General features: G+C 43.0%; 1 protein-coding gene across 6 annotated transcripts; it reads left to right on the top strand.

Moving 5' to 3' along the window:
* Positions 1–1,926: 1,926 nt before the first annotated feature.
* Positions 1,927–24,753, top strand: STMN1 (stathmin 1; the record flags this gene model as incomplete). Of its 6 annotated transcripts, XM_083625651.1 has the most annotated exons (6): positions 1,927–2,856; positions 14,864–15,066; positions 21,936–22,000; positions 22,857–23,029; positions 23,452–23,643; positions 24,293–24,753. In XM_083625651.1, the coding sequence occupies 4 exons, from the start codon at positions 21,988–21,990 to the stop codon at positions 24,362–24,364; spliced, it is 450 nt and encodes a 149-aa protein (XP_083481777.1). In that variant the 3' UTR covers positions 24,365–24,753. The 6 variants fall into 6 exon arrangements, with proteins under 6 accessions (XP_083481777.1, XP_083481776.1, XP_083481778.1 ...); XM_083625650.1 differs by lacking the exons at positions 1,927–2,856; positions 14,864–15,066 and adding an exon at positions 19,469–19,586; XM_083625652.1 differs by lacking the exons at positions 1,927–2,856; positions 14,864–15,066 and adding an exon at positions 19,552–19,647.
* Positions 24,754–25,456: the final 703 nt, after the last annotated feature.

The raw sequence follows: 25,456 nt of genomic DNA, 5'->3' as shown, positions 1-25,456 counted from the left end.
CTGCACTGGCAAGGGCTTCCTTTTTTGGGGAAGTGGGGTACAGTACACACTTTAAAAAGGTTCCCTATAAAGATTCATACGTATGTGCAGAATTGTGGGATTGGGTCAAAGAAAATCCTTCCTCCAGCACTCTCAGATGAAGGTGGTGTGAATACTAATACCTAGTCCTCCAACCTGCTGTTGTACAAATTATTTCTGATTATATATATATATTCCAAGTACAGCTGTAAGAGGAGATGAATGGATGGGAATAGCCAACCATCCCTATTGGAATTCCTTGCATGGTTGTGTTTAAGATACCAATTGCCTCAGAAAAGGAATACATTTTAAAAAGCCCTGTCTTATCTTTAGAGAGCAGCATCAGTTCTCAGCCCTTGTGGACTTCAAAGGTTTTGACGGCAGCTGAGCAGAACTTTGGTTTTCAAGTGAAATCTGACAGCATCAACAAGACGTGAATGTCTTAATATGCTAAATCTGCTTGCTTTTGGGAGGGTGGTGGTGCCCTCACAACACATCCTTTCTCTCTACCACCCCCAAGCAGGGATGTGTGTGTCTAGTAATCTTATTGAACTTCACCCCTGGAAAAAACCTCACACAAGTCATCTGAACAGATATGTTTGAGGCGATCTGTTTCTGTGTCTCACTTCTGCCCTCCCACATTGGTTGAGGAAGGTTCATTAGCCAAGGCCAGGGCCTGGGTTCCTGAAGCTGACCCTGATTGATCGTTGTCTTTCTTAACTCTCTTTAAAAAGGAGGGAGAGAATGGTAATGCTCCTACAACAGTGAGCAACCTTAGGCTGGGAAGTGAGGCACTTGGGGATCATACAAAGGAAGAGCATCTGCTTTGCATGCAGAAGCTCCCATGTCCAATCCCTGGCATCTCCAAGGAGAGACCCCTGTCTGAAACCCTGGAGAGCAGCTGCCAGTCAGTGTAGGCAATTCTACACTAGAGTGACCAACAGTCTGACTCTCTATAAGGTAGCTCCCAATATTCCTCCAGATGAAGACCAGTGGACAAAGTACTTATGCTCCTTTTTTCCCTGGCATTTTTGTCTGTCTCTCAATCCTGCCCCATGTAAAAGCGTATTTAGAGTTTTTGGATTTAGATTTCTAGAATGCTTCTAGAGTGCACAAAGCAATATACAAAATAAAACTTTAAATAAAATGCATGCTTAACAAAGGACTTTTGAGTCTTTGCGGATAATTGTTTGCACAGGGAATTATCACTATTATTATTACTTCCGTTACTACTACTTTTCATACCAATGCCAAAATAGTCTTCCAATTGGTTTACAAAGCATAAAAGAAAATTACACAAACATTAAAACATCCATAATTAAAATAAACAATAAAACAGTCCCATGAAAACATTAAAACATAAACATCCGTAATTAAGAGACAATAACACAAATCCATTAAAGCAACACAGCAATTAAAAATGATGTTCTGTACAGAGTTGTACAACCTGGGGTTTCGGATTTGTGGCACAGGCAAACTGCATTTTCCCAGTCTTCAAACTAAAAAATAATGTTGCTGGGAAAATGTGGTAACTTCCTCAAGTTCAGTGGTTCCCAAACTTTCTGCCCCATGGAACACACAAAAATTGCTGAGGGTCTTGGCAGACCACTTCATGGTTTTTCTGCCTACTGTAGCAGTTGTAATGCCCTATGCTTGATGCTGCATGGTTTTTAATTGTATTTTTATTGCTTCTTTTCTTTATTATATAGTGTATTATAATTTAAATTCCGTGGAATTCAAACTCTAATGCACATTGTGCCCTATCCCCCATAACAGATTTAGGGGCACATGTGATGAGAGAAGACGGGAGACAGTTCCATTGCACAAGGTAACATCCTTGTGCTAACAGAACATGTGACTCAGTGCTGCTTCGAGAGTGACCCTCAGTCTCCCAGATTATTTCACAACTAGTAAGGGCTGGCCCTACCATTAGGCAGAATGAGGCATCTGCCTCAGCGGCAGGTGGTGGGAGGCAGGGACCAGTGGCGAATTGTTTGAAGGTACTGGAAGAAAGTGGCAGAAATTTGTAGGGCACTATAAATAAAACAAGTAAGTCATATGAGCGGCCATGGACCACCTAAGCTAGTGGAGTGTTGTCTTAACTAGCCTGTCCAGCTTTTGATGAGTGAATGGGAGGGAGCTGCCTTATTGTCCTTCTCTTCCTGGCAGCAAAACGTCATGGAACAACCCTGCAATTAGTTTCCGCTGGAAGTGATTCCTTTCTACTTCCTGGCAGCAATACAGCTCAGCCCCTTGAAAAATCCCCATTCCTGTTCAGCAAACATTTTGAACAGCTCCATTGTGCTTCCCTGACTGTATCTTTGAGCAAAACAAGGTGACTGGGCCAGGATGAAGAGGCCAGCATTTCAATTCCTGGCCGACCGCGACTTCAGTTGGGTCAGCACATGGATTAGACCAGCACTGTCAAATTATAGGCAGCGAGGAAAAGGAAGTCCCTTCATTTTAATCTCCCTCCCCTTTGCTTTTTTTTAAAAATGGAAATTAGACTAGGCACTCCATAAAGTGACCTGCTCTGCTTCTGGCCATCTGCTGATAAGAGACTAGCAAAAGCTGATCTGAGAGGAAAACATTGTGCAAGTTGGAGGCTGAGGCCTAGCTGCAGAGCCCAGTGGATGAGGCCTTTGCCCCTGTTGCCATAGAGACAGACAGCAGATGCAGGGGAGGAGGCTGAAAGATGGTGGCGGAAGACTGTGCCCAGCAGATCAGATGGCATGGGATGGCCCCAAACGGACAGTGCCAGGTATGTTTCCTCCTGCTGAATGTGTAAGCCAAAAGGACTAACGTGTACCCTATTGTGGCCAGCTGTTTCATATTCTGGTAAGACAACAAACCCCTTCGTACTGGGCTCCTCCAAACGTCCTTTTTATTGAGTGTTCATTATTATTTGTGCTCATGATGTTATAACAGGGGGTTGCCATCATCCTCTTTTTTCCAGGACATGTCCTCTTTCTCAGGAGTAAAATTTCTGTCCGGGTGGGTTTTTTGAATTTTCCAAAATGTCTTGGGTGTGTGTGTGAGTGGGCTACTTTTTATTTTGCATACACAGTACTAGATGACTAAGTGCAAAACATATATATATTGTGTGAGTTTTACATGATGCAGGAAAGGAGCAGGTCCTTGTTTTTTTATATTTTGAAGGGACATTGTAGAATGTGCCTGCTCCCGCACCTCCTCCCCACCCCAGGTGCCAGCAAATGTGTCCTCTTTTTTTGCTCTTCAAAATATGGCAACCCTATATATGCGATCACACTTTCAGGATGTATAGTGTCTGTGACAGTTGCTTGAGCAATGAAAAGACCCAGATGAGTATGGGTCCGTTTTTAAAACACTGCTGTTTACAGATAACACAAAGAAACACATAAAATAAAGGAATACTTAAGGGATAGCAAAAAAACCAAAACCTGTGTTTTTAATGTTGTAACCTGCTCTGGGACCTTGGGATAATTTTTAATAATAATAATAATAATAATAATAATAATAATTTGAAAAAGATTTTATAACAATATGAATTCCAGTGATTCAGTAATATCTCCTACTTTCCCACAAAGTACTGCACTAGGTATTACTCATTTGGTATCATTGCGTTTGATTTCTTCCTTTTAACAATAACCAATTCTTCTGCTACTAATTAGAAACAGATGGAATGCTACCTGGTTTTCCGTTTCTAATTGTTAACAATTAAATAACTGTAAATATATTAGAGTACCTGTATTAAAGATCTAACTATTCTGCTTTCACTCATCCATACTTCCCCCACGTTGCCTTTATGCTACCACATCAGACATTTCTAGCTAAGACTTGGGAATCCACTTACTACATTTTATTGGCTCATCTAAAAAAAAAAATCATCTTATTTGGTTGCCACAGTCAGAAGATGCAAGACCACCACCACAAATCCGGTTGAGCCATTATCACTGTTAGTTCAACCTACATGTTAAAGACTTCACCTATGGACTAAGGCAGGCATGGCCAAACTTGGCCCTCCAGATGTTTTGGGACTAGAGTTCCCCTCATCCCTGACCACTGGTCCTGTTAGCTAGGGATGATGGGAGTTGTAGTCCCAAAACATTGGAGGGCCAAGTTTGGCCATGCCTGGACCAAGGCATCACAGGAACAGAGGAAACTGCCTTATACTGACTTAGACCATTGACTTATCCAGCTCATTATTGTCTATACTGATGGGCAGCAGCAGTGGCGTAACATGCATTGGCAGTGCCCAAGGCAAGGCAAGGATTCCCCCCACAACCTCCTTGCGGGTGCTGTATGGGAGGCAACAGGCAGACTTTGCTGCACCCCTGCAGTGGCCGCTCCTCATGAAGGTTGCCTGCTCGTCAGTCTCTGTGTTTGTCCTCTCAGCTTGGCGAGCTCCCAGTGGGACCAGTGGCTGGCACTCCTTGACAGGCTTGGCGGTGTCCCAGCAACACCAAAGCTGCAGCTGCAGCAGGCCTAGGAGGAAGGTGGCAGAGAGCAGGCTAAGACACCAAGTGCAGCCCTTCCCCCTTTGCCTCTCCTTGGCCACACAGCACAGTGGGTCCTGGGTGAGTGGGCAGCTCTCCACTGGGGCATGCGCCCTCGCCCAGGGGCACATGTCAGGTGGGAGGCCCCAGGGTAGGACCAATGCAGGCTGGGGAAAGCCCAGACTCCGGTCAGTGGGAGTTCCACCTAGGGGTAGGTATGCCTTCGCTGATCCTGAAGAGAAGGAGATGCTGCCACAGCCCTAAAGGCCTAGTCTGAGCATGGCTCGCCTTCCCACAGCTCTGGAAGGCAGCAGTCATGTGGCCTCAGTGAAGGAGCCTGTCATGGGGGCGCCAGGTTGCGCCCCCTCAGAATTCTGCAACTGGGGCCACAACCCCCTTTGCCCCTTCCACACACACTACACCACTGGACAGCAGCTCTGCAGGATTTTAGACACAGGGTCTCTCCCAGCTGAAAACTGAACTGGGCTCTTCTGCATGCAAGGCAGTTGCTCCACCACTGAGCTAAGGCCCTTCACATGTGTCAATGCCTGCAACTGCAGAAGAGCACATGTGTGTGAGGAGCGATCAATGTGAATTCAAGAGGTGAGTCTCGAAGCTAACTCACCTGGCTGCTAACAATATTTTAGTGCTATTTTGTCTGTGGGATGCAACACAAAACAAGAAGAACAAAGTACTGTGTGGTGCACAATATGCAAGCATTAGCGTTCCCCAGCTGTGTTTGTTATAATGATGCATTAGATTAGACGATGCATCCAACAGAGACGCTAAAAGCCCTCCTTACTGGCACAGGCCAGAAGCGCCCCTGCATACCTTCTTCCCATGCAATGTGAAATGGAGATAAAAGAAGATAGGGTGGAAATGATGGCTATACAGAAATGGATTTATTATGGAGACTGCAACACCAGCACATTGTGAAGCAGCTTTTAATTGGTGGAGAGGGTAGTTTAAAAGAATAAAAATCGTTATTGGAGCTGTAAATGTGTGACTCTTAGAAGAGGTTATCTATACAGAAAAGAGCTGGGGAAGGGACAGTTGAGTGTGTTTAACAAGCTCCAAAAATAAAAAGCTGTTTGGAGGCACTATCCAGGGAAGAAAGAAACCTGCTTTTTGTTAAAATGCAGGCCTTGTATTCATTTAGTGCTATGCAGTCTCCTTGAAAATAGCTGAAATTTCTAGACAGTTTACCGTATTTGATGCTGCAAAAAAGGACAAATCTGTAGCATGAAGATTTGTAGCTGCTGATAAAGGAATTATAGATATGACAGTTCTCCTTTTTGTGTATGGATACATTTTTAATACAGATGATACTGTGCTTGTTCTAATGCTTTCCTTAACTATGTGAATAAGAGCCTTGATGCCTTGATTTTATATTTATTTAAAATACTTATATTCTGCTTTACACCCACACCTACCTTAATAGATTTCAGTTATTGGGAATATAATGGCACCAGATCTAAGGCTAGCACAGCTTGTCTCCCTTGTTTGAAAGATCCAAGGCCTCCCCTGATCTGCACTCAACATGATCTTTTTTCAGCTGCTACTACTGCAGGAGCATTGTTGGAGGAGCTTTGGCAGCAGAGCTTTCTGACACTGCAATGAGAAGGCATTCATAGGAGAATTTTAGTCTCCACCCACAGACTTACCTCTGTTAGGGATGGTGGATAAATTTGATTTTGGTCCCATTTAAAGGTGAACCTACCTATTTTGCTGAAACACAGCCATCCTTTGAAATTCACCCTTCTCCAAATTTTGCAGTGTAGTTCTCCAACAAAGTAATGTATATAAAAATACATATATTGGGGTAAAGTGTACATACAGCATTTTTTTCCCTATAAGACTCACTTTTTCCCTCCTAAAAAGTAAGGGGAAATGTGTGTGCGTCTTATGGAGTGAATGCAGGCTGCGCAGCTATCCCAGAAGCCAGAACAGCAAGAGGGATTGCTGCTTTCACTGCGCAGTGATCCCTCTTGCTGTTCTGCCTTCTGAGATTCAGAATATTTTTTTCTTGTTTTCCTCCTCCAAAAACTAGGTGCGTCTTGTGGTCTGGTGCGTCTTATAGAGCGAAAAATACGGTAATTCATAAATTTGTGGAAAATACATAAAAGCAACATATCGGGCAATTGCTTTGAAAAAAGTATGCATCAGGGGAAATTGCATGGAAAAGTCTATATTAGGAGAAATTCTCAGTGAAACACTGTTGTTCTATAAGCTTGGATCCCCAGATGTTGTTGGGCTACAATTCCCATCATCCCTGCCATGGGCTAGGGAATATGGGAGCTGTATTCAACAATATCTGGGGACCCAAAGTTGAAGAATAGTGCAGCCAATACTTAGCTATATGGACCAATGATCTAACTCAGTAGAATGCAAATTCTTATGTTCTTACATAATATCAGCTGCAGGGCAGTTAAGATGTTACTGACTTGCACAGCACAATGCAAGATCTGACAATCGACCGACCGGCAAAAACAGGTCACATGACATCATTGTGACATCAAACCTGGCCCACAGGAAACTGAGAGAGTTAAGGAACTGACCCAGTGGCCAAATCCGGTCCCCCGCCCCTGTTTTAAAGGGCCATTGTTGGTGAGTTTTGTCCCCTGTCCTCAGAAGTGAAAGTGAGAGACAGTTCTGTCTCCCTCTTTCTCTCTCTTTCTTTGTGAAGTCTTCACATAACTGAGCCTCCCATTGAGATCTTAAAAACTGGAAGACTGGTAAAGGAAGAGGTGTTCCCAGAGATACAGCAGACCCAAAACATATAAAGCTTAGATCAATAATGTAATGAGCACGCTAAATTGTGCCACTAAGCAGCTGGTGACCCCAATTTCGCTGCAGCCCTAACTCTGCCAGGAGGTAAGCTGTGTAGGGTTAATAGAGAACATCATGTTGAGATAAAAAAAGAAAAGGGGCTTTTATTTTAGCCCACTAACCTTCAACACCACAGGCTGTAACATACAGCTGAAGTTTTCTATTTTCTTCTGTGGTAAGAAATTTCCAAGTACAATTTCCCTGTAAGAAAGTATTGGAGATTTACAGGGTGTTTTCCTCCCCCACAACATTTCCTTATTTGCATTATGCAAATTGAGCATAGGAGAGTACAGATGAAGCCATCTTGATGCTTTATAGATTTCTCCAAAAGGAAATGGCACACCCTGGAAGCCACAAAGCCAACTGCATAACCCAAACTCTCCTTTCTTTCTCTGGCTACATGCCAACTCCCAGCTTTCTTGACGTACCTACACAGAGCGGCTAGTCTTAAGAGTATGTTCTAATTATTGTTTACTGCAGCTCCAGCATGCTCCCACCACTGTTTTTTTAATCGAGGTTAACCACAATCACATGCCGTTAACCACAATCCATCTGAATCTAGTGGCTTTAAGAGAAATATTCCTCTGTGATGCACTCTTTAAACACATATATATCTTTTTAAAAACTTCCATGTGATTCAAAAATCAAAGTCATGGCTCCATTGCGGTGAGAATAGTTCAGGCAGCTTTTGCACATGCACAGATGACAGCACATGTGCAGATGAAAACATAACTGAATTGGGGTTCAGCACAGGGAAAGAAATCCTCTGGTGAGGACATCCCCACCCTGGTGTGAACAGCATCAGGAGAAAGCGATGTCAAAAATACAGCAGAAGGCAAACCACCTCACAGTTTCAAATTGCTAATGTGAATATACCCTTAGTTCACATCCTGTCTGATAGGGATGTCCAGCAGCTAGCCAGTAGCAACTGGGTACCAAGAACCATTAAGGAAGCATTTTTAAGCAATGGTGGATTTTGGGGCTCAAATTTAAGCGGCACCCTAGGCAACACCAGAATCCGACGCCCCCCTTGTGCTCCATTTGAAATCATAGTTGCAGTGTCCACTGCAGTGTCCCTGAGGCTCTGCACCTAGTTTACCTGAACCAGTTGCGCTCCCCTAAATCCACCTCTGCTTCAAGCCACCAAGAACTTCTTTTAGAGACAGATTGCAGTACAGTGATACCTCAGGTTACATATGCTTCAGGTTACATATGCTTCAGGTTGCAGACTCTGCTAACCCAGAAATAGTGCTTCAGGTTAAGAACTTTGCTTCAGGATGAGAACAGAAATCGGGCTCCGGCAGCGCGGCAGCAGCAGGAGGCCCCATTAGCTAAAGTGGTGCTTCAGGTTAAGAACAGTTTCAGGTTAAGTACGGACCTCCGGAACGAATTAAGTACTTAACCTGAAGTACCACTGTAACAGCAATTTTTATGTTTTAAAAAATAGGGAGCACCTGTTGTTGATTCTATCCCAAAATCTTATGTGTATAGCCTGATAACTGCGGCACTTAAAAAAGACTTATATAGCATACGTTTTATATCTTAGAGCTGGATGCTGTGTCCAGTGTTATTCCTACTCACAGTAGACCCATTGAAGTTAATGGGCAATGCTAATTTGGATCTATTAAATGCAGTAGGTCTGCTCTGAGTAGAACTTCACTGAATACAAGCCTGAGTTTACAGAGTGACTTTTTGTCTGCAAGATCCAGCTCATTTTGTACTTCTTATTTTTCTTTGTTGCCCCATTACCTTTCACTCAATGGCTCTTGTTAGCAGTATATTTCTGCCATGCAGTGAATGGCTTACTCATAGTAAGAGATGGATGCTGTGGTCTGTTTGCAGGGTTTTGACCTCCCGAACAACTGCTTTGCTAATCAGAAGCCAAGCAGTTTATGGTTTCTCGTTTTAATCAAAGCAGCAGGATCGGTAGCTAATTCCCACCACCACCGATCAATACTGCAAATGATCTTGCTTACAAAGGACATGCCACCTAAGAGGGATTCCATGTAAGAACTCCTCCCACTGAGGCCCTGGTTTCTTGTATCATAGGTGTACGTTTAACCATCTCATCGCAAGCTGGTGTTAATAATACAAAGGATATTGCTGCTTCTGTTATGCCTGAGCCTACTTTGTTGAATCCCAAAGACTAATTAGAGACTGGGGAATAATTAGTGCTTCACCCAATGCTTTTAGTTCATTCTATTTCAGTTTCAAAGAGCAAAAGCAAATATCTGATTGGAACACACACTCTCTTTTTTCTGTATGTGTTGAATATTTTATGGTTCTTCCGCATTGCATCGCTATGCTGCGGGTTGTCAAGAATCACATTGTCTTTGCTCTAGATCCAAGGTGAGGGAGCTGTTCCTGACACTTTTGAAATCCAATTAGTGCATTTCATGTCAGCTATGATGCAGGCTGAGGGGGAGAGAAATCCCCCTCCTCACAGCAGCTGTTTGGTTATTAGAGAGCAGAAGCCTGATGTACAATGAGCAGATTGGTTATTTTGGGACCCAAAACAGTTGTTTTCTACGCTTGGCCTAGAAATTTCATGGGACTCCATGGAGGCAATGATACACGGAGGCGAAGGCAGAGGTGATCTGAAGACTGGGGGAGAAGCAGCTATCCATCTTTAATATAGGCATCCTGAACATAACAGTCAAGCAAATGTTGGGGTTTACATAAGCACACCATATATGGCAGAAGCAGGAGGTGGTCCTCTATGAATCTGGGAAGGTTCTGTGATTACATAAATCTTCTTCTTAAGGGACTGATATGTCCCTGAACAGCTGCCCTACAAGCTGCATTTTTTCCTTCAGCCATTGCTGCGACAAAGCACAGAAGCGAATATATGCTGTATGTGGATAGGGGGCTGGCTTTTATACAGATTAATTCAATTTGGCATGGGGAAACAGGCACTTAGATCAGGGGGGATCTAAGACAGACCCTTAAGAGCACTAAGCTCTTACAAACATACAAAATTGCCTTATGCGAATTCAGGCCAATAGTTATTCAGCTCTTCCAGCCCCCTCCCACACCTCTAAGCTAAGGTTGGGGAAGAAATTCAATTCACTTCTCATTTAAAGGTGAACTTACATAATTCACACTTCCCAAGACGATGTGAGAACCTAAACACACCGTCCTCTGAAATTAGCACTTCTCTTAATTTTGTGATACTGTTCTCCAACTAAACTGTTTACAACAAAGGTTTTATATTAAAGGAAAGCATGCATAAAAGTGAATATATTGGTGAAAATAACTAATGCAAATCTGTGTCTTCCTTTGTCTTGTTTTCTGGTGATTTATTTCCTCTTCTTTGGCAATGCACAAGTAGCAAAGCTTGCTCAAGAATGGCGAGAGAGCTCTAAGGAAGAGGTGTAAGCCGCAACACCTTGAGGAACTGTGTTTCTAATGACTTTGAATAAAAAAATATAAGAAATAATATGTTTGGATATTTGCATTTTACTCCATATTGGCCTAGGGGGAGGCCTGGGGAGGAGTTGTGGCTCTTCGGGTGTCCTGGGGGCCAGACCGTGAGGCCTGAACAGTCTTTTGTTTCCCATCCCTGATTTAACTATTGTGGGCTGTTTCCCACCCCTGTTCTTACTATTCAAATACTGTTGATGTATTTATTACATTTCTATCCTGCCTTTCCTCCAAGGAACAACTCTGTGAAGTAGGTTAGGCTGAGACACTGAGATGGGTCCAAAGTCACCCAGCGAGCTTGATGGCAGACTGAGGATACGAACCCTGGTGTCCCAGGTGCTAGTCTGACACTCTTAACTACTACGTTACAATGACTCTGCATCAATGTGTGTTTAGCAAAAGTATGTCACAAAGTGGAGGTTGTTGGAGACTGTGATGTGCATTTCTTCTTGCCACTTTAAACACCTACTTCCCAGACATTCAGTCAATTGCATGGTTGTTACTCATTTGTTGCGTAAGATCCAGGAATATTCCATTAATAAGATGCTTCCAGTTCATGAATCAGGCATTTCCCTGGAGCTTAAACCATGTATATGTGGTTTTGGGGCAAGGCAGTGTCTTTCTCCAGCTAACAAGGTTGTTCCAGTTAGGAGTACTGACTGCAAAGCAGTTATACAAACATTATTGGTCCAAAGACCATTCCTGCCACATTGCTGATCATAAGGACACAAGCTACCAGTGCTGGTTCCAGATTGGGGTGGGGGATAACCTTGAGGAGGATACCATTTGTGTCCCCCTCCTTAAAAAGGCTCCTCCTCCACTACTTGCCCTCTTTCTGTGGGCACAGGACGGTGGGAGGAGGCAAGCAGAGGCTGCTGATCCTTCTCACTCCTGTCACTGCTCATTTACCTAGAGAGGGCAGGTGAGGTGAGGTGAGCAGGAAGTGGCAGCAAAGGAGACGGGGCGGGGGGGGGGATGGCAAGGCTGCAGGGGTATGTCTTCTGATGAGGAAGGAGCCTTGGCTGTTTCTAGGTTATGCTGCCCCTAACACCAGCCCTGCAGCTTTCCCGCTTCATGCCCATACTGTGTTACTATGACATCCTTCACAGATTTAATCCACTTTTTGGTAGCTGAGCAGTCCCCATCAATACCACTCAAGCAAAGACACTGCCACAAAGCCCTTTTAGAAGGGGTAGGGGAAGGGGTGTAGTGAGAATTAATGCCCTTCCATCTCTTGCAGCAAGACCCAACTATTTCCTGTTTGTATTTTTCGTCCTGTGTGGGACGTGCACCGCCTCTCTCCCAGGGTTTTCAGTAATTATGAGCATAAGAAGACCCTTGCTGGATCAGGCCAGAGGCCCATCTAGCCCAGCATCTCTGCATCCCACAGTAGCCAAGCAAGTGCCTATGGGAAGCCCACAAGCAGGATGTGAGAGCATCTGGCTGTTGTTTCCAAGTGACTGGCATTCAAAGATAGCATATGAACTATCATGCCTAGAGGCCGCTGATAGTCTTATACTCCACAAAGCTGACTAATCCCCTTTTAAAGCCGAGTTGCTGGCCGTCCCCACATCTTGTCATAATTAAACTATGCGCACCCTGCTCTCTATCACACACATACACATCACATGTAAACATGACACTGCTGGTGGTGGATTAGAACTAGTTCAAAGTGCTAAAGTGACGGTTCAGCCATTTTTTACAATCTGCACAAGCACAAAGTCTCGGTTTTTAGGCCCAACTCGATCTGTCGGGGCAGCTATCTCTGCTATTCCTATGTCAGCCCCGTAAAGAGGGTACGGGTTGGATAACTGTAACAAAGGGAGCCCCTTGCTTCAGGTGGCAGAGCAGGTGGTACGGCAGATCAATGCTTTGGCCTCAGGCCACCTGCCACAGCTGTTGGCCTGTTGCCTTCGCCCACTGTTTTGCTGGCAGGAGAGCTGCCTGCCAGGCTAGTGCAGAGCTTGTCTGAGGCCCAGGGTGGGAGTCTTGTTGTTGGCAAGACAGCATAAGTTCGGCAGGTCCTTAAGCACCACCCCTAGCCAGCTTAGCCCTCTGAGGCCTGGGGTATGTGTACCCGACTGCTCTCACATCTGTACGGACCTGATGCCAGCTATTGCTTTGAAACTGTATGGGGGGGAGTTATTGTTTCTGTTTGTTACTATGGTATGCATTTTGGTTTTTTTATATTGTAAACCACCCTGTGCTCTTTCGATAGTATAGAAAATATAACAACAACCACCTCTATATCCAGGGCCTGCCCCTGTGTCATCACCAGGGGCCACCCTTAGGTCTCAGGTTTGGGCTCTGAAATCTCAGGGTCTAGGATGGTTCTGACTTGGCAAATCTAATATTAAATCTATTTGAATATATGGTTTGCAATATCAAAAAGACTAGACACAGGTTTACTGCTGGTAGGAAAAATGCAGCTTGGATGCTTAAACAGCTTTGCACATTTTCTCTGTCTCTCACACATGCACACCCTCCTCTCACTCACAGATTAATTTTGTTCTCTATAGATATTTTTACCTTGATCAAAAATAAAAGCCCTTCTGTGTTCTGCTTCTCTGTGAGCTGCATAATTATCTCACTTGCTATTGGACAATGCAGTTGAAGGGGTATTTTGGTTATTTGCACCCCCTCCTGTCTTGTTCATCCACATCACAATTGATAATAATGCAATTTTAATTCTAGACTATCTGAATATATATATAGAGAGAGAGTTAGTTAGTTAAATGGTCACTAGAAGTTGTGAGGGTCTTCTTGATGCCTCCAAACTTTATAATTTTCCCAGATGGGTCAAAAGAAAGAAATCTAAATCTATATTTTATTCAACATCTGTTGAGTTGGGGTAGACGGTAGGTATGGGGGAGAAATGTGATTCAGTTCACATTTAAAGGCAAGTCTATCTAATTTGCAATTTCCAAAATATGAGAACTGAAAGACAATCATTCTTCAAAATTCATACTTCTCCAAATTTTGCCATGTTTTTCTCTAGCCAACTGATGTCTTTAAAAGTACATAAACTGGGGTAAAGTATGCATAAAAATGCACATATTAGTGAAAATAACATACAACATGCATTATTATAGGGAAAATTGCTTTCAAAATGTGCATATTTAGCAAAATTGTACTCAAACATGTATAGTAAGAAAAACCTGCACTAAAACGCTGATGAATTTTCACCAGAATTTTATTTAAAGTGCAAACTGATGTGGAAATATGAACAACTGAACTTAAGACTGGACAGATGAGAAACTGAAATGGACTGATTCACCCATACCTAAAATAGAGGTAGGATACAGGGCTGTAGCCTGTGCCACTGGGGAACAGTAAAGGTCTGGTCCTGCAAGGTTATTCTAGTTCGCTTCCTATAATTTGCAATCAAGAAAAGTAAGTCTCTAGACCGTTTGCCTCATGTAGCTTTTAGGGACATTGTGCAGGCTGTTCTGCCCAGTAGCTTTCTAAAAAAAAAATAAACTTATTTCCACCTTCCATCATTCTGGCCAATGAATGTCAAGGCACTGGAATAACTGACAAGCAATAGGCCAGAGATAGAGAACCCGTGATCCTACAGATGTTGCTGCAGTCAAGGGGCCTAAGGGTTGATGGGAGTTGCACTAGGTTGGCAAAAGCTGATTTAAAGGGTATCAAATGAAAGGGTGATGTCAATGGTGCCACTGCACTTATGGAGCTCAGTTCTCAGAGATCCTATAAGCTCCCTCTCTGTGTTTTTTGACTGGTGCTGAAAACTTTTTAATCCTATAAGTTCTTTTTTAAAATCTCTCAGCTGTTTTCATAGATGAGTAGCCCGCAGATGTTGTTGGATTCCAACTCCAATGAGCCTCAACTGGCACAACCAGTGGTTAGAGTTAAGAGTTCTAGTCCAACAACATCTCGGGGGCCCCAGATTTCCCATTCCTGCTTTAGCAGAATGTTTAGAACACCCATTTCCAACCTGGTGCTCCCCCATATTTTGGACTTCAACTCCCATCAGCCCCAGTTGGTGAAGGCTGGTTTAGAATGATGAACAACATGTAGAACTAGGGAGGGTTTGTACTGCAAATACAGCACGTTAAACACCACAGAACTTAATTAATTATGGCTATTTCTAGCATAGAAATCTTCATCAAGGGGTCAAGAAGCTGAACCACATCAAAAATACCGCGGAGTCTTTTGGGTTGTAAACATCTGCTTGAAAAAAACATCTACTGCTGATTATTCAGTCTGAAAAATCTACCCATGTTTGGCTGCCGGATGCTTGTTTCCATGGAAACAGACATCCGATTGGGAGGAGAAAAAACAACCCAGCTTTAAGGTAATGTGTGTTTTGAAGGATCTATTGTTGCTTGTCACAATATTAACCCACTCTAATCTAGAAATTCATGTGCAGAAATCGTTGTGCTTTTTAAAAGTAGAGATACGTAACACATCAGGGTCCTCTTGATATAGCTCAGTTCATGGGTAATGTAAGGCAAGAGCTCAGAAAATAAGGGCTTGGTTTTATCACCACTGGTGCAGTTAGTCCATGGTCATTTGTCCTTGACATGTATATTGATTTCTACTGTGATTTAAATGAAAAGGTCATAAAAACCCATCCATTACCAGTAGGAAACCAAACCTTTGAGAGTGCTGTGCCTGAGTGTGCACACTCATGTGTTTAGGTAGGTAGATATTCAGTATTTGGGATGGGGACAGATGGAGAAAAAGGCAGAATCACTTAACAATAAAAACCCATACAGATCATTTATGTATATGCTTTATCTACAGTCCTCTTACCATTCCACAGCCCAGACAGCACTAAATGGGCTTCAGTTCAAGCATTTGGCTTATGTGAATTGTGGATCCAGCCCAGCTACTGAATAAATAGGACATTTGTCCCGAGTGCTCTAAAGGGAGTGTTCAGCAACTAGTGTTTTGTCTCTGATCATTTTGTCAAGCCTGGGAGATGGGGGGGGGGGGAGGGAGAGAGAGACTATTGTTTTGAGACAATTGGAAGCCATAAGGTTGTCAGATTTGTAAACCAACCTTTAACTATGTATTTAACCCTACAGGAATTAACCAGTGTTTCAGCTTATCTCTGTGCTGCAAAGTTTCACCTGTGAATTCTTGCTTATGATGCTGCTTCTTAAGGCATAGTGGCATATTAGTAGGATTTTTTCCTGCAAAGTTGTCACCCCAGCAGAAAGCAACCTCCTACAATATTGAGATGAATTGATACATGATTTATTTCAGGTAGTTATGACATTTGGGATGGGACAGAGGCAAGCCAATAGCCAGAAATGGTCTCAAAATGGGATTTAATGGGTTGAGGAATCATCACCACCTAACAGAGACAGTGGCTCCCCATTTGTGAAATGCTCTCCCCAGGGAGGCTCGCCCAGCACCTTCAATACATACCTTTAGGTGTCAGGTGAAAACATTTCTCTTCAACCAGGTGTTAGGCTGATTAACATTCTATGTGGAAGGGGGTGCTATTGGTTTGTTTTGCTTCTGTTTTTATTTTATTTAGTATTTTGTGTTTTCATTTTATATTTTTATGTTGTAAACTGCCTGTAATATACAAATTTAATAAATAATAATAATAATAATGTGGCCTTAGTGAGCAATTGGATAAGATACTGCCAGCATGCTTTTAATTCTACCAATAAACAGGGGTAAGGCACACACACCTGTGGCTACAAAACTAGTTAGAGAAGAAAGAGGAGGTGTTTGGAATGGTTTCTATGTTGAACTCTTGAGAAGGGGCAGGGAATTGGGGCTGCATCCTTTGCAACACTTACTTGGGACAAGTTCCACTGAGCATAGTTGGACTTACTTCTGAGTAACCTGCATAGATTTGCTGTTTAGGTATGTGGCAATTTACATGTGAACATATGAATGTGGAAATTTACATGTGAACAGAATTAATCCCAAGCACCCAGTGCTATGTTTAAAAATGGGACCAGGGACCAGTTATAAACTCGTTTGAGTTTATAACTTTATTCTAACAAGATTCTTGTCACAGGCCTAAGACAAGCTCTGCACAGGCCTTGATATAGGTACCATGTAGTGTTAAACTACAACCTGAGACCATAGCTGTCAACTTTTCCCTTTTTTAAAGGGAAATTCCCTTATTCCGAATAGGATTCCTTGTAATAAAAGGGAAAATTTGACCGCTCTGCCTGAGACACCAGGATTCCAATCCCCACCCCCATGAAGCTAACTGGGTAACCTTGGGTCAGTGGCTGTCTCTTAGCTTAATCTACCTCATGGGGCTGCTTTGAAGATAAAAAGTGGAAGGGGCAGTGCCATGTATATCTTGAAGCTCCTTGGAGGTAAGGCAAGGAGTAAATATGCTGATCCTGTGCACACCTAGAAGTTAGAGCCACAGTGAGTTTAATGGGAACTTTCCCCCACTGAAACCAATGTGATTTAAACATGCCTTATTTCTGGATGTATCATGGTCTCTCTCTCGTTTCTGCCAGAAAAAAATAAAAATAAATCAGTTAAAAGATTAACAAAATATGTGTTGAGGACTGCACATTTTTGATATAGCAGTTGCATTTTATTATTTGATGTCTAATTTGTATATTTCATCCTCGTTAAAGTTACAGCATACAATTTATGGTAACACACGTGAGTGGTTTTCAGTTTATAATTAGTATTTTTATAGCAGCTTCCACTAAAGCATCTGCCAGCATTTTACAAACATTAGTAAATGAACTCTAACAATGCTCCTCTGAATTAGCCGTAATTTATGAACTTCTATCAGAGAATGTACCAAATGGAGGAACTGCCGATATGCAAAGAGCCTCCAGGGTGTGACTAACAGACTCACTTCCTATTGTTGCAGACCTCCAAATATGTCGAGGACACCTGCTGGAAAATAATGAGGCAGAGGTTCTCCAGGGAATACAGTTAACCCATGCACACAAACAGCACAGGAGAAGCTGCTTCAGTGTCAATCAGGAAAATGGTCAGAATGTTGTTTGTAGGTTTTAAAAAAGCAGAAAATGGCTATTTCCAAACTAAATGTAGATTCTGGGGCTTGGCTGTGTGACAAACTTAAATCAGCTTCAAGCCTGCTTCACTGCCATTTCTCGTAAGGAATCCTGGGGACTGTAGTTCCGTGAAGTGGGCTAGAATTGGCTCTGCAGTCTTCCTGAGCTAACGTGTATCCGACTTCTTTGTTCAAAAGATGTGAAAGTGACATCATTCAAACATAATGTTGGCTGTGAACCATGGTTAGGGAAATTAGCCAGTGTGTGCAGCTCAAGGGCACTCTGCTTTGCTGCTCTCTTTCTAGAGAAGCAAACCATGGCACAGCTGGTTTAATGTTACATGCAAACCAGCACTTGTGATTCCCCCCCCAACCTCCTTGATTGTTCATCGTTTGTATGTGATTAAAAGAACCCATGAATGCTGGTTCATATGTTAACACTAAGCCAACCACTCTGTAGTTTGTTTCCTTACACTAGGAAACAGGATTGGTTGAGCTGTGTGCACATGTTTATTTTTTCTAACTATAGTGTATGGCTAGGGTTCTACCAGTGAATTAAATCAATTTCCAAATGGGTTTAATTTAAAGATGTAGGGTAGATGTGCTATATATTGCACAGAACTGCAGTTCCAGAGAAGGGATGTAGGAACGATTTAACCAGAATGCAGACATCTTAGAGTACTGTACTGGGTCATGTTAAAGACTAACACATCTACAGTACAGTGGTACCTTGGATTAAGTACTTAATTCGGTATATTTTGAGGTTTCATTTTGTTTAAATCTGTGTAGGTGACCTGTGGCCTTCCAGGTGTTGCCATTGGACTCAGGGTTCCACCATCCCTGGCCATTGGTTATGTTGGCTGAAGTTGACAGTGGTTGAAGTTCAACATCTGGAGGGCCACAAGTTCCTCATGCACATTTTAAAGCTTCCTTCTCAGTTTCCTTTTAGCAGATTTTGACATCCTATATTCTGTTATATGGCCAGATTCCACTGAAATGAGCTCTTGATCATCAAGTGAGGTACCAAATAACTTCATCTAAAGGAGGTGGAACTGCTCAATTAAAGACTGGTGTGATTGTTGGTCTGACGCAGTCAAAATAAATTAAAAAATTGTCCAGTACCACCTTAGAGACCAACTAAGTTTGTTCTTAGGACTATAATCCTAACACTACACACTTGCAGTCTTATGGTGGTGCAAGACCCAGTGAATTCAGGTAAGCATGTTCAGGCATGAGTTGAAAGTTGAAGCTTACATAAACATCTTATTAGAGAGTAAGCTACATTGAGCTCAGTGAAGCTTGCTTGAGAGTTAAAGGGCCACATGCAGGGGCTGCAAGGCCTTTTTGAGTAGAAGGGAGTGTGATTAGACCTCGGTTTTTTTGCGGAGGTAGGGCGTTTTTGTCTATTCTAAGGTCAAATGATTGACATGTAAGCAGCGGAGACAGGAGGGAGAATAAGAACAAAGGGACACTCTTCTGTTGCCCCAGGCAAGGAATGGACCGTGACGCCCACAAAGGTTGCACGGAAGTTGGAGAAGGAAACCAAGAGCCTGCCAATTTCCCATATATTGCCTCCATCCACTCGTCTTAAAAAAACCCAAAAAAACTTTTATTGCACCCAGAGACACTCCCCTGCACTACATTTCCCATCATGCCATCACAATAGAAGGGGCTAGAGAGAAAGAGAACGCTCCCCTCGCTTTCTCCCCCTCCCCGCTGCGCGGCACGTGCCGCCTTTCTCAGCCAATAGGGGGCGTGGCCGATGCAGGTCACGTGCCTTTGTTTGCCGCTTTTGTGGGGAGCGCTGGGCGGTTAGGAGCTGAGTCTGTGTGTAGCCGCCGCAGTGACAGGAGCAGGTGGGTCGCCTAAGAAGCTGGTTTGAATCCGAGGCGGGGCCGGGAACGGCGATAACGAACGGTCGGTCCTTCACTGCGAGGGGCAAATGGGGCTTCGTTTAGTGGGGCAGCAGTGGAGTGCGTTGTTGGGGAAGAGGGGCGAAGGGGGTTTCTCGGGCGGGGTCTCTGAAAAATCCGCTTTTGTCTCAGACGGCTCCGTTGCTTTGTCACCTGAGTGGGCTGCTGCTGCTTTTTAAGCGAGTGGGTGGCTCGGTGGTGACCAGCGGGTAGGAGCGGGGGACAAAGGACCGCGAGCGAGGAAGGCAGAAGGGGCGCGTGCTCTCCTCGCGGAGGCTATTGTTCGCTCGCGCCCCCACCCCAGTTCCTGAACGGACTGGCGGCGCCCGCTCCCATTTCCCCGTCCTCTGGTTTTCTTCTTGACAGGAGTAGCCCGTCTATTGTTGGAGGGAAAGGGGCGGCGCCGCTGTTGCTGTCGAAGCTGCCACCGCTGCCGCCACCTTGTCGCGCCCGCCGACGGGGATTAAAGGGAGGGGGCGGCAGGCGCGTTCCTCAAGCGGCGTGAGGGGCTAAAATGTGGCACAGGAAAAAGGTGGGAGGGGGCGGGAAAGAGAAGAGACCCCGCGTTCAGCGGGAGGAAAGCGAGAAGAAGCCCCGAGCCCAAATAGACGAAGAGGCAAGCAGCTCGCGGCTGAGGCGGGTTTTTTTGTGTGTGACGCCGTCTCGCTCGGGATTGTTTTGGCGCGCCGAAGACGGGAGGGTGGAGGAACGCGCGAGCAGCAGGTGCCCGGATGTTACCGTTATAGCTCAGATTCTTCCCTCCCTCCCCTCAATTTTTTTAATTTTTTATTTTTTTTGCTGAGGGTGGAAGCGCGCGCGCGCGCTCTCGGGCTGTTTGAATTCGGTGCGGTTCTAGAATGGCGCGTGGGGTAGGCGGGGCTTCGAGGCAGGCGCCGCTCTTCATTTTCTCTCCCCCCTCCCCCATCTTTTCCCCCTTCCACTATCTTGCATTATCTCTGATCCTTATTGGCTGTGAGTATTTTCTCCTGGTCCCGCCCCATAGTATGTAGTAGAAAGCCAGTGAGGGCTTTTTTCGAAACCACCCACCCCGCTTTCAGATCTTGGGCGTTGTTGCTAGCCTTTGGTTTTTCAGCCTGACCGCAGAAGAGGTGCCCCTTAAGAACCCCAGCTTTTTGCTATTGTGCGTGTTTTATTTCTTCTCCTCCTCCCCGCAAAAGAGCTTTGTTTGCCTGGGAATACAAACATACATATGGGTGCCATTGTGCTACATTTAATTAGATATTATCTTAAGAGGTCAGGGGCGGAAGAGAAGAAGTTAGGGCAAGGCTCGGATTTATTTAATGTATGCCGCCTTGCTTTGTTAATACTGGATTTAGCACAAACGGTTCTAGATCTCGATTATAGTGAGCTACCCTTTGTGTCTCGAGGTAGCAAGAACAATGGTGCATACCAATCCTAGGCTAGCAGATAAAAAGGAAATATGTCATCCTTCTGAGGCTCCTGAGTGAGGGTTTTAGTGAATCTAGTAGCATATATGTAAGGCTTTGATTGCATTTAATCAACGTTGAAGGGACAGATGGAGCACATCTGCCCAGTGGATTAGTATTCGTTGCTGGAAATAAATTTCAAACCATAGTGTCTTACTTTTTAGGTACCCTTGGATATAGCTGGAGGAGGGGGAGGCAATAAAATTCTCAGGTGCTGTTATCAAACTTATTGGTGCCCAAGCAGCCTGCACTCCAGCAATCTATCTAGCCTTAGGTGCCTTCATTTGACTAGCTGGTAGGAAAATCTGGTGTACCTTCTTACAAAATACTTGCACTTCTGGTTGCCCACTATCTACTTAAGAGCTTGGGGGACAGAATTGTTAATCCCAGACATAAATAACAGGATGTTTGAAATGGACACATGTAATTCGAAAACCATTCATATTCACCTAGCTTGAGACACAGGACCAGCCCCTGCTTTATTGTGTATATCGGTAATGCAGTGTAAGACTGGTCTGCTTCACTCCAGTAAAGCACCAAGATTGTGTTGTAGCATCTTGATTAATTTCTTTTAATACAGTTTTGAATAATATGAGTTAACAGTGGTGGATCCTTAGTGTTGGGGGTGGGGCTGATCTGAGGACATAACTTAATTCAGAGTATATCATTCTAGATATTTACTATGTATAGCATATTGGTTTCTTTTTTCCAGATGTGTTATTTTGCATGTCATCCAAACCTAAATAAGGACTAGAAACTGGTAGAAGGAAAACACTGAATAGAGAAGTTCAAGTCCTAACACTTATGTAATGATACTATCTATCTAATGTTTCCATCTTCTTAGTGCTCACCTATTGGAGTTCCTGCAGCAAATTATTTTGGAATCTACTTCAGCCATGGCTTCTTCTGGTAAGTGCTACTTTATCTACTAATACTTGTGTTAGAATCATGGGACCCTGAGGATCATCTAGTCCAACCCCCTGCAATGAAGGAATATACAGCTGTCCCATACAGGGGTCAAACCTGCAACCTTACCATTATCAGCACCATGCTCTACCAACTGAGCTATCCAGATATACGTAATGATGTCTCAAGATACATTTTTAATAAATTAAAAGCATTCTAAGTTACTTAATACTTATAATGCATTTTAATATACATTTTACTGATGTTTATTTTTTTCAATCGCATCAGCATTAACCTGCCAGTGTTACAGCTATATTACACATACTGAAAAGCACAGATGACGTCTAGGCTTGAATGATAGTGTTCTTGTCAGGTGCGATATAACTAAGATTCATACCTACATCCTGTGACAACTATTAAAATGTCTATAACTGTCCTCAAATGGTGTTTTTATTGTAGTTTGACTGTGTGAAACTAAATTTTGCTGTAGGTGCCCAAATATTGATGATGGGATAACTGTACAGGTCTTTAGTGTGAATATTTAGCAAATGCCTGTATTAAAACATAAGGCACTTTTAAACTGGATTTGTTGTTTTCAAGGAAACAGGGATTGTGCCTTTGTGGAGGTACTTTGTATTCCATTATAGGCCCCCAGGGACCTCAAACAACACTTACTTAACGATGCGGAGGGAAGTGGGAGCCTCAATTAACTAGTCAAACAGGTTATAAAGTTTGTACTGCAAATGCAGACTTGAAAATTGATTTGCTTTCTTGAGCTTGAGGGCACTTTTAAGCAAAAGTGTGTGTTACCATGATGTGGCTCAAGGATACTAACTATTACTTACAATGTCTCTTCTAGACATTCAGGTGAAAGAACTAGAAAAACGTGCTTCTGGACAGGCATTTGAATTGATACTTGGCCCTCCTTCAAAAGAAGCTGTTCCAGAGTTTCCCCTCTCTCCTCCAAAGAAAAAAGATCTCTCACTGGAAGAAATTCAAAGGAAGCTAGAAGCAGCAGAAGAAAGGCGCAAGGTAAACATTATTTTTCTAGTTCTAAATACTACACTACATTGTGCACAAGTGTATACTTGAAAGGGTAGCCAGTTTATAGAATTTACCATTAGGAATGCCGTAGCCCATGAAAAATGCCTCAAACTGGATGTTACAGCACCTTAATAGTTATAATAAACTGAGGATTAGATAAAGATTAATAGTTCAAATAGAATTGCTGCAGTTCTGTTTGAATTTAAGTATACTGGAAGTGGAGAAAGAGATTCCAAGACAAATAGGGGAGACACACTTGTCTATTCCATGTCTGCCCTGATTTGGAACTAGCTTAGCTGCTAGTAGACTGAGGCCACTATCAATGACTCAGATGATACTTAACACAGCCCAACAACTGTAATTGCATACAGACCACTCTCAACTAAACATGGAATGGATCTATATTCTAGTCCCATGAAGCTGAAGTGTTGAAGCAGCTAGCTGAAAAACGAGAGCACGAGAAAGAGGTGCTGCAGAAGGCAATTGAAGAAAATAACAACTTCAGCAAAATGGCAGAGGAAAAGTTGACCCACAAAATGGAAGCTATCAAAGAGAACAGAGAAGCACAAATGGCTGCTAAACTGGAGCGTTTGAGAGAGAAAGTAAGTCTGGTGTTTAAGATTCTCTATAAAATAATGGAATATGAACTTGGACCACCAGTGACATTTACAAACTAGGAACAGTAGACCTTGGTTTAAAAAATAAAAATTAATTTAATTTTGGAGGGAATGAACTATTGGAATCACAGGACTTCCTAAGTAGCAATAAGGTAAGACCAAGTCAACAAATAGACAGTTAATACATACAGGTTTCTACTGATAACCACTTCCCTAACATTTGACTAAAACAAAATAGCTGCAGTTAGTTCTTTGTTTTGTCCCTGTGTTAAGTACTGTGTTGAATAGGTATTTAGTGGTAGAGTTTAAAGAATGCTTTTGATAAATGAGAACTGCACAGAGCTGGAGGTACTTAAAAACTGGATGGGTGGATTTTTTTTGGCTGCATGAAGCTTAAATGTTAACCTGTTGGGGTGAAAACCATGCTTCTCAAGTCATTAAATTATAGGGTGCCAATCTGCTTGAGTGCATCACTATGTAAAACCCCAGGATATGCTTCGCAGAAACTGCAAATTGTAAGTTTTATTTTAGTCCAGACTTTGCATTGTGTTTATAGAAACAAAACAGTTTTGGTAGCAGTAAAACCCCTGAAGAACCAGGTTCTATTTCACTATCTTAACTCTTGCTTTACCAGGACAAGCATATTGAAGAAGTACGGAAGAACAAAGAAGGGGGGAAAGAATCTGGTGACAACGAAAGCGACTGACTTCATCCTGGAAACTGACTTTCTCCCCTTTGTCTAAATATCCAAAGACTGTATTGGCCAGTGTTTTTGTTAAGTTTCTAGAAAACTGATGTAGAGCTGTATAGTTAGATCCAACTGTACACATGCTTTGGGGAGCTAGAGGGGAGCCCTTTTCATGTTCACTCTTTTTCTAAAATGTTGTCTTTCCAGTGTAGCTATCTTGTTGCATTTCTTCTATTCCAGTGCATTTGTTCCTGGATTGATGGCTAGTGCTGTATTCAGCTCTGACATATTTGTGAAAGAAATATGTAGTGTAATGCTCATGCTGAATCTGTTACACTTCAGAATCTGTCGGTTTTAAACATATTACTGTAACCAAGTGACTTAATAAAAGCTGCACAGTGCTGTTATCACAGGTGACTGTTTCTGAGACTAGCATGACTAAATATGCAACTTGGGCATAGCTATGGCTAGAACATTTTGATGCAATAAAGAACAAAAAATGCTTGCAAGCAATATATCCAATGGCTAGTGATGTTTCACAGTAGCCAGCTTCCTTAGTTGTTGCCTATTGTCCCAGTTTCACAATAAGAGCTTTGTCTTGCACCTCAGCAGTTGTCAGCTGGTGGTTTGTTAAACAATTAAGAACCATCTCCCTCCCTGGATAGGCTTGCACTTTGTAACAAATAACTTCTTGTTAACGTGGCTGTGATCTGACTTCTAAAGCATTTGCCTGTTAGTTTTTAAGTTTCATTTAAAATTTTGAGGTGTCCATACACCCTCAGGCTCCAAAGTCACCATTTTTGCAAACTGCTCTAGGTTCAAGTATAGTGCTTGGGATAAGAGAAAGCTTAGGTGGTGCTGGATATTAAAGAGACTTTATTGTTGAAACATACTGACGTAATACTTTTAAAAGGGAACTTGTGGATCTTGTAAAATGATTGCATTGTAGAGCCTTAAATTGGTTTTGGGAGTTGGGTGTGGGGAATGATAGCAAAACAATGATCTGAAAGATAGTGTCTGCCAAATAGTGCTTGTTTTGTATCTTAGTGTTGTAAAATGTATTTGCCAGTTGGAGCAACTCCCCCATGTGGCAAAAAATGTAACTACATA

Source organism: Podarcis filfolensis (genome assembly GCF_964270895.1).
Source record: "Podarcis filfolensis genome assembly, chromosome: 8".
Taxonomy (NCBI): domain Eukaryota; kingdom Metazoa; phylum Chordata; class Lepidosauria; order Squamata; family Lacertidae; genus Podarcis; species Podarcis filfolensis.
Note: the sequence above shows the minus strand (reverse complement) of the source record. Positions and strands in the feature narration are given on the sequence as shown.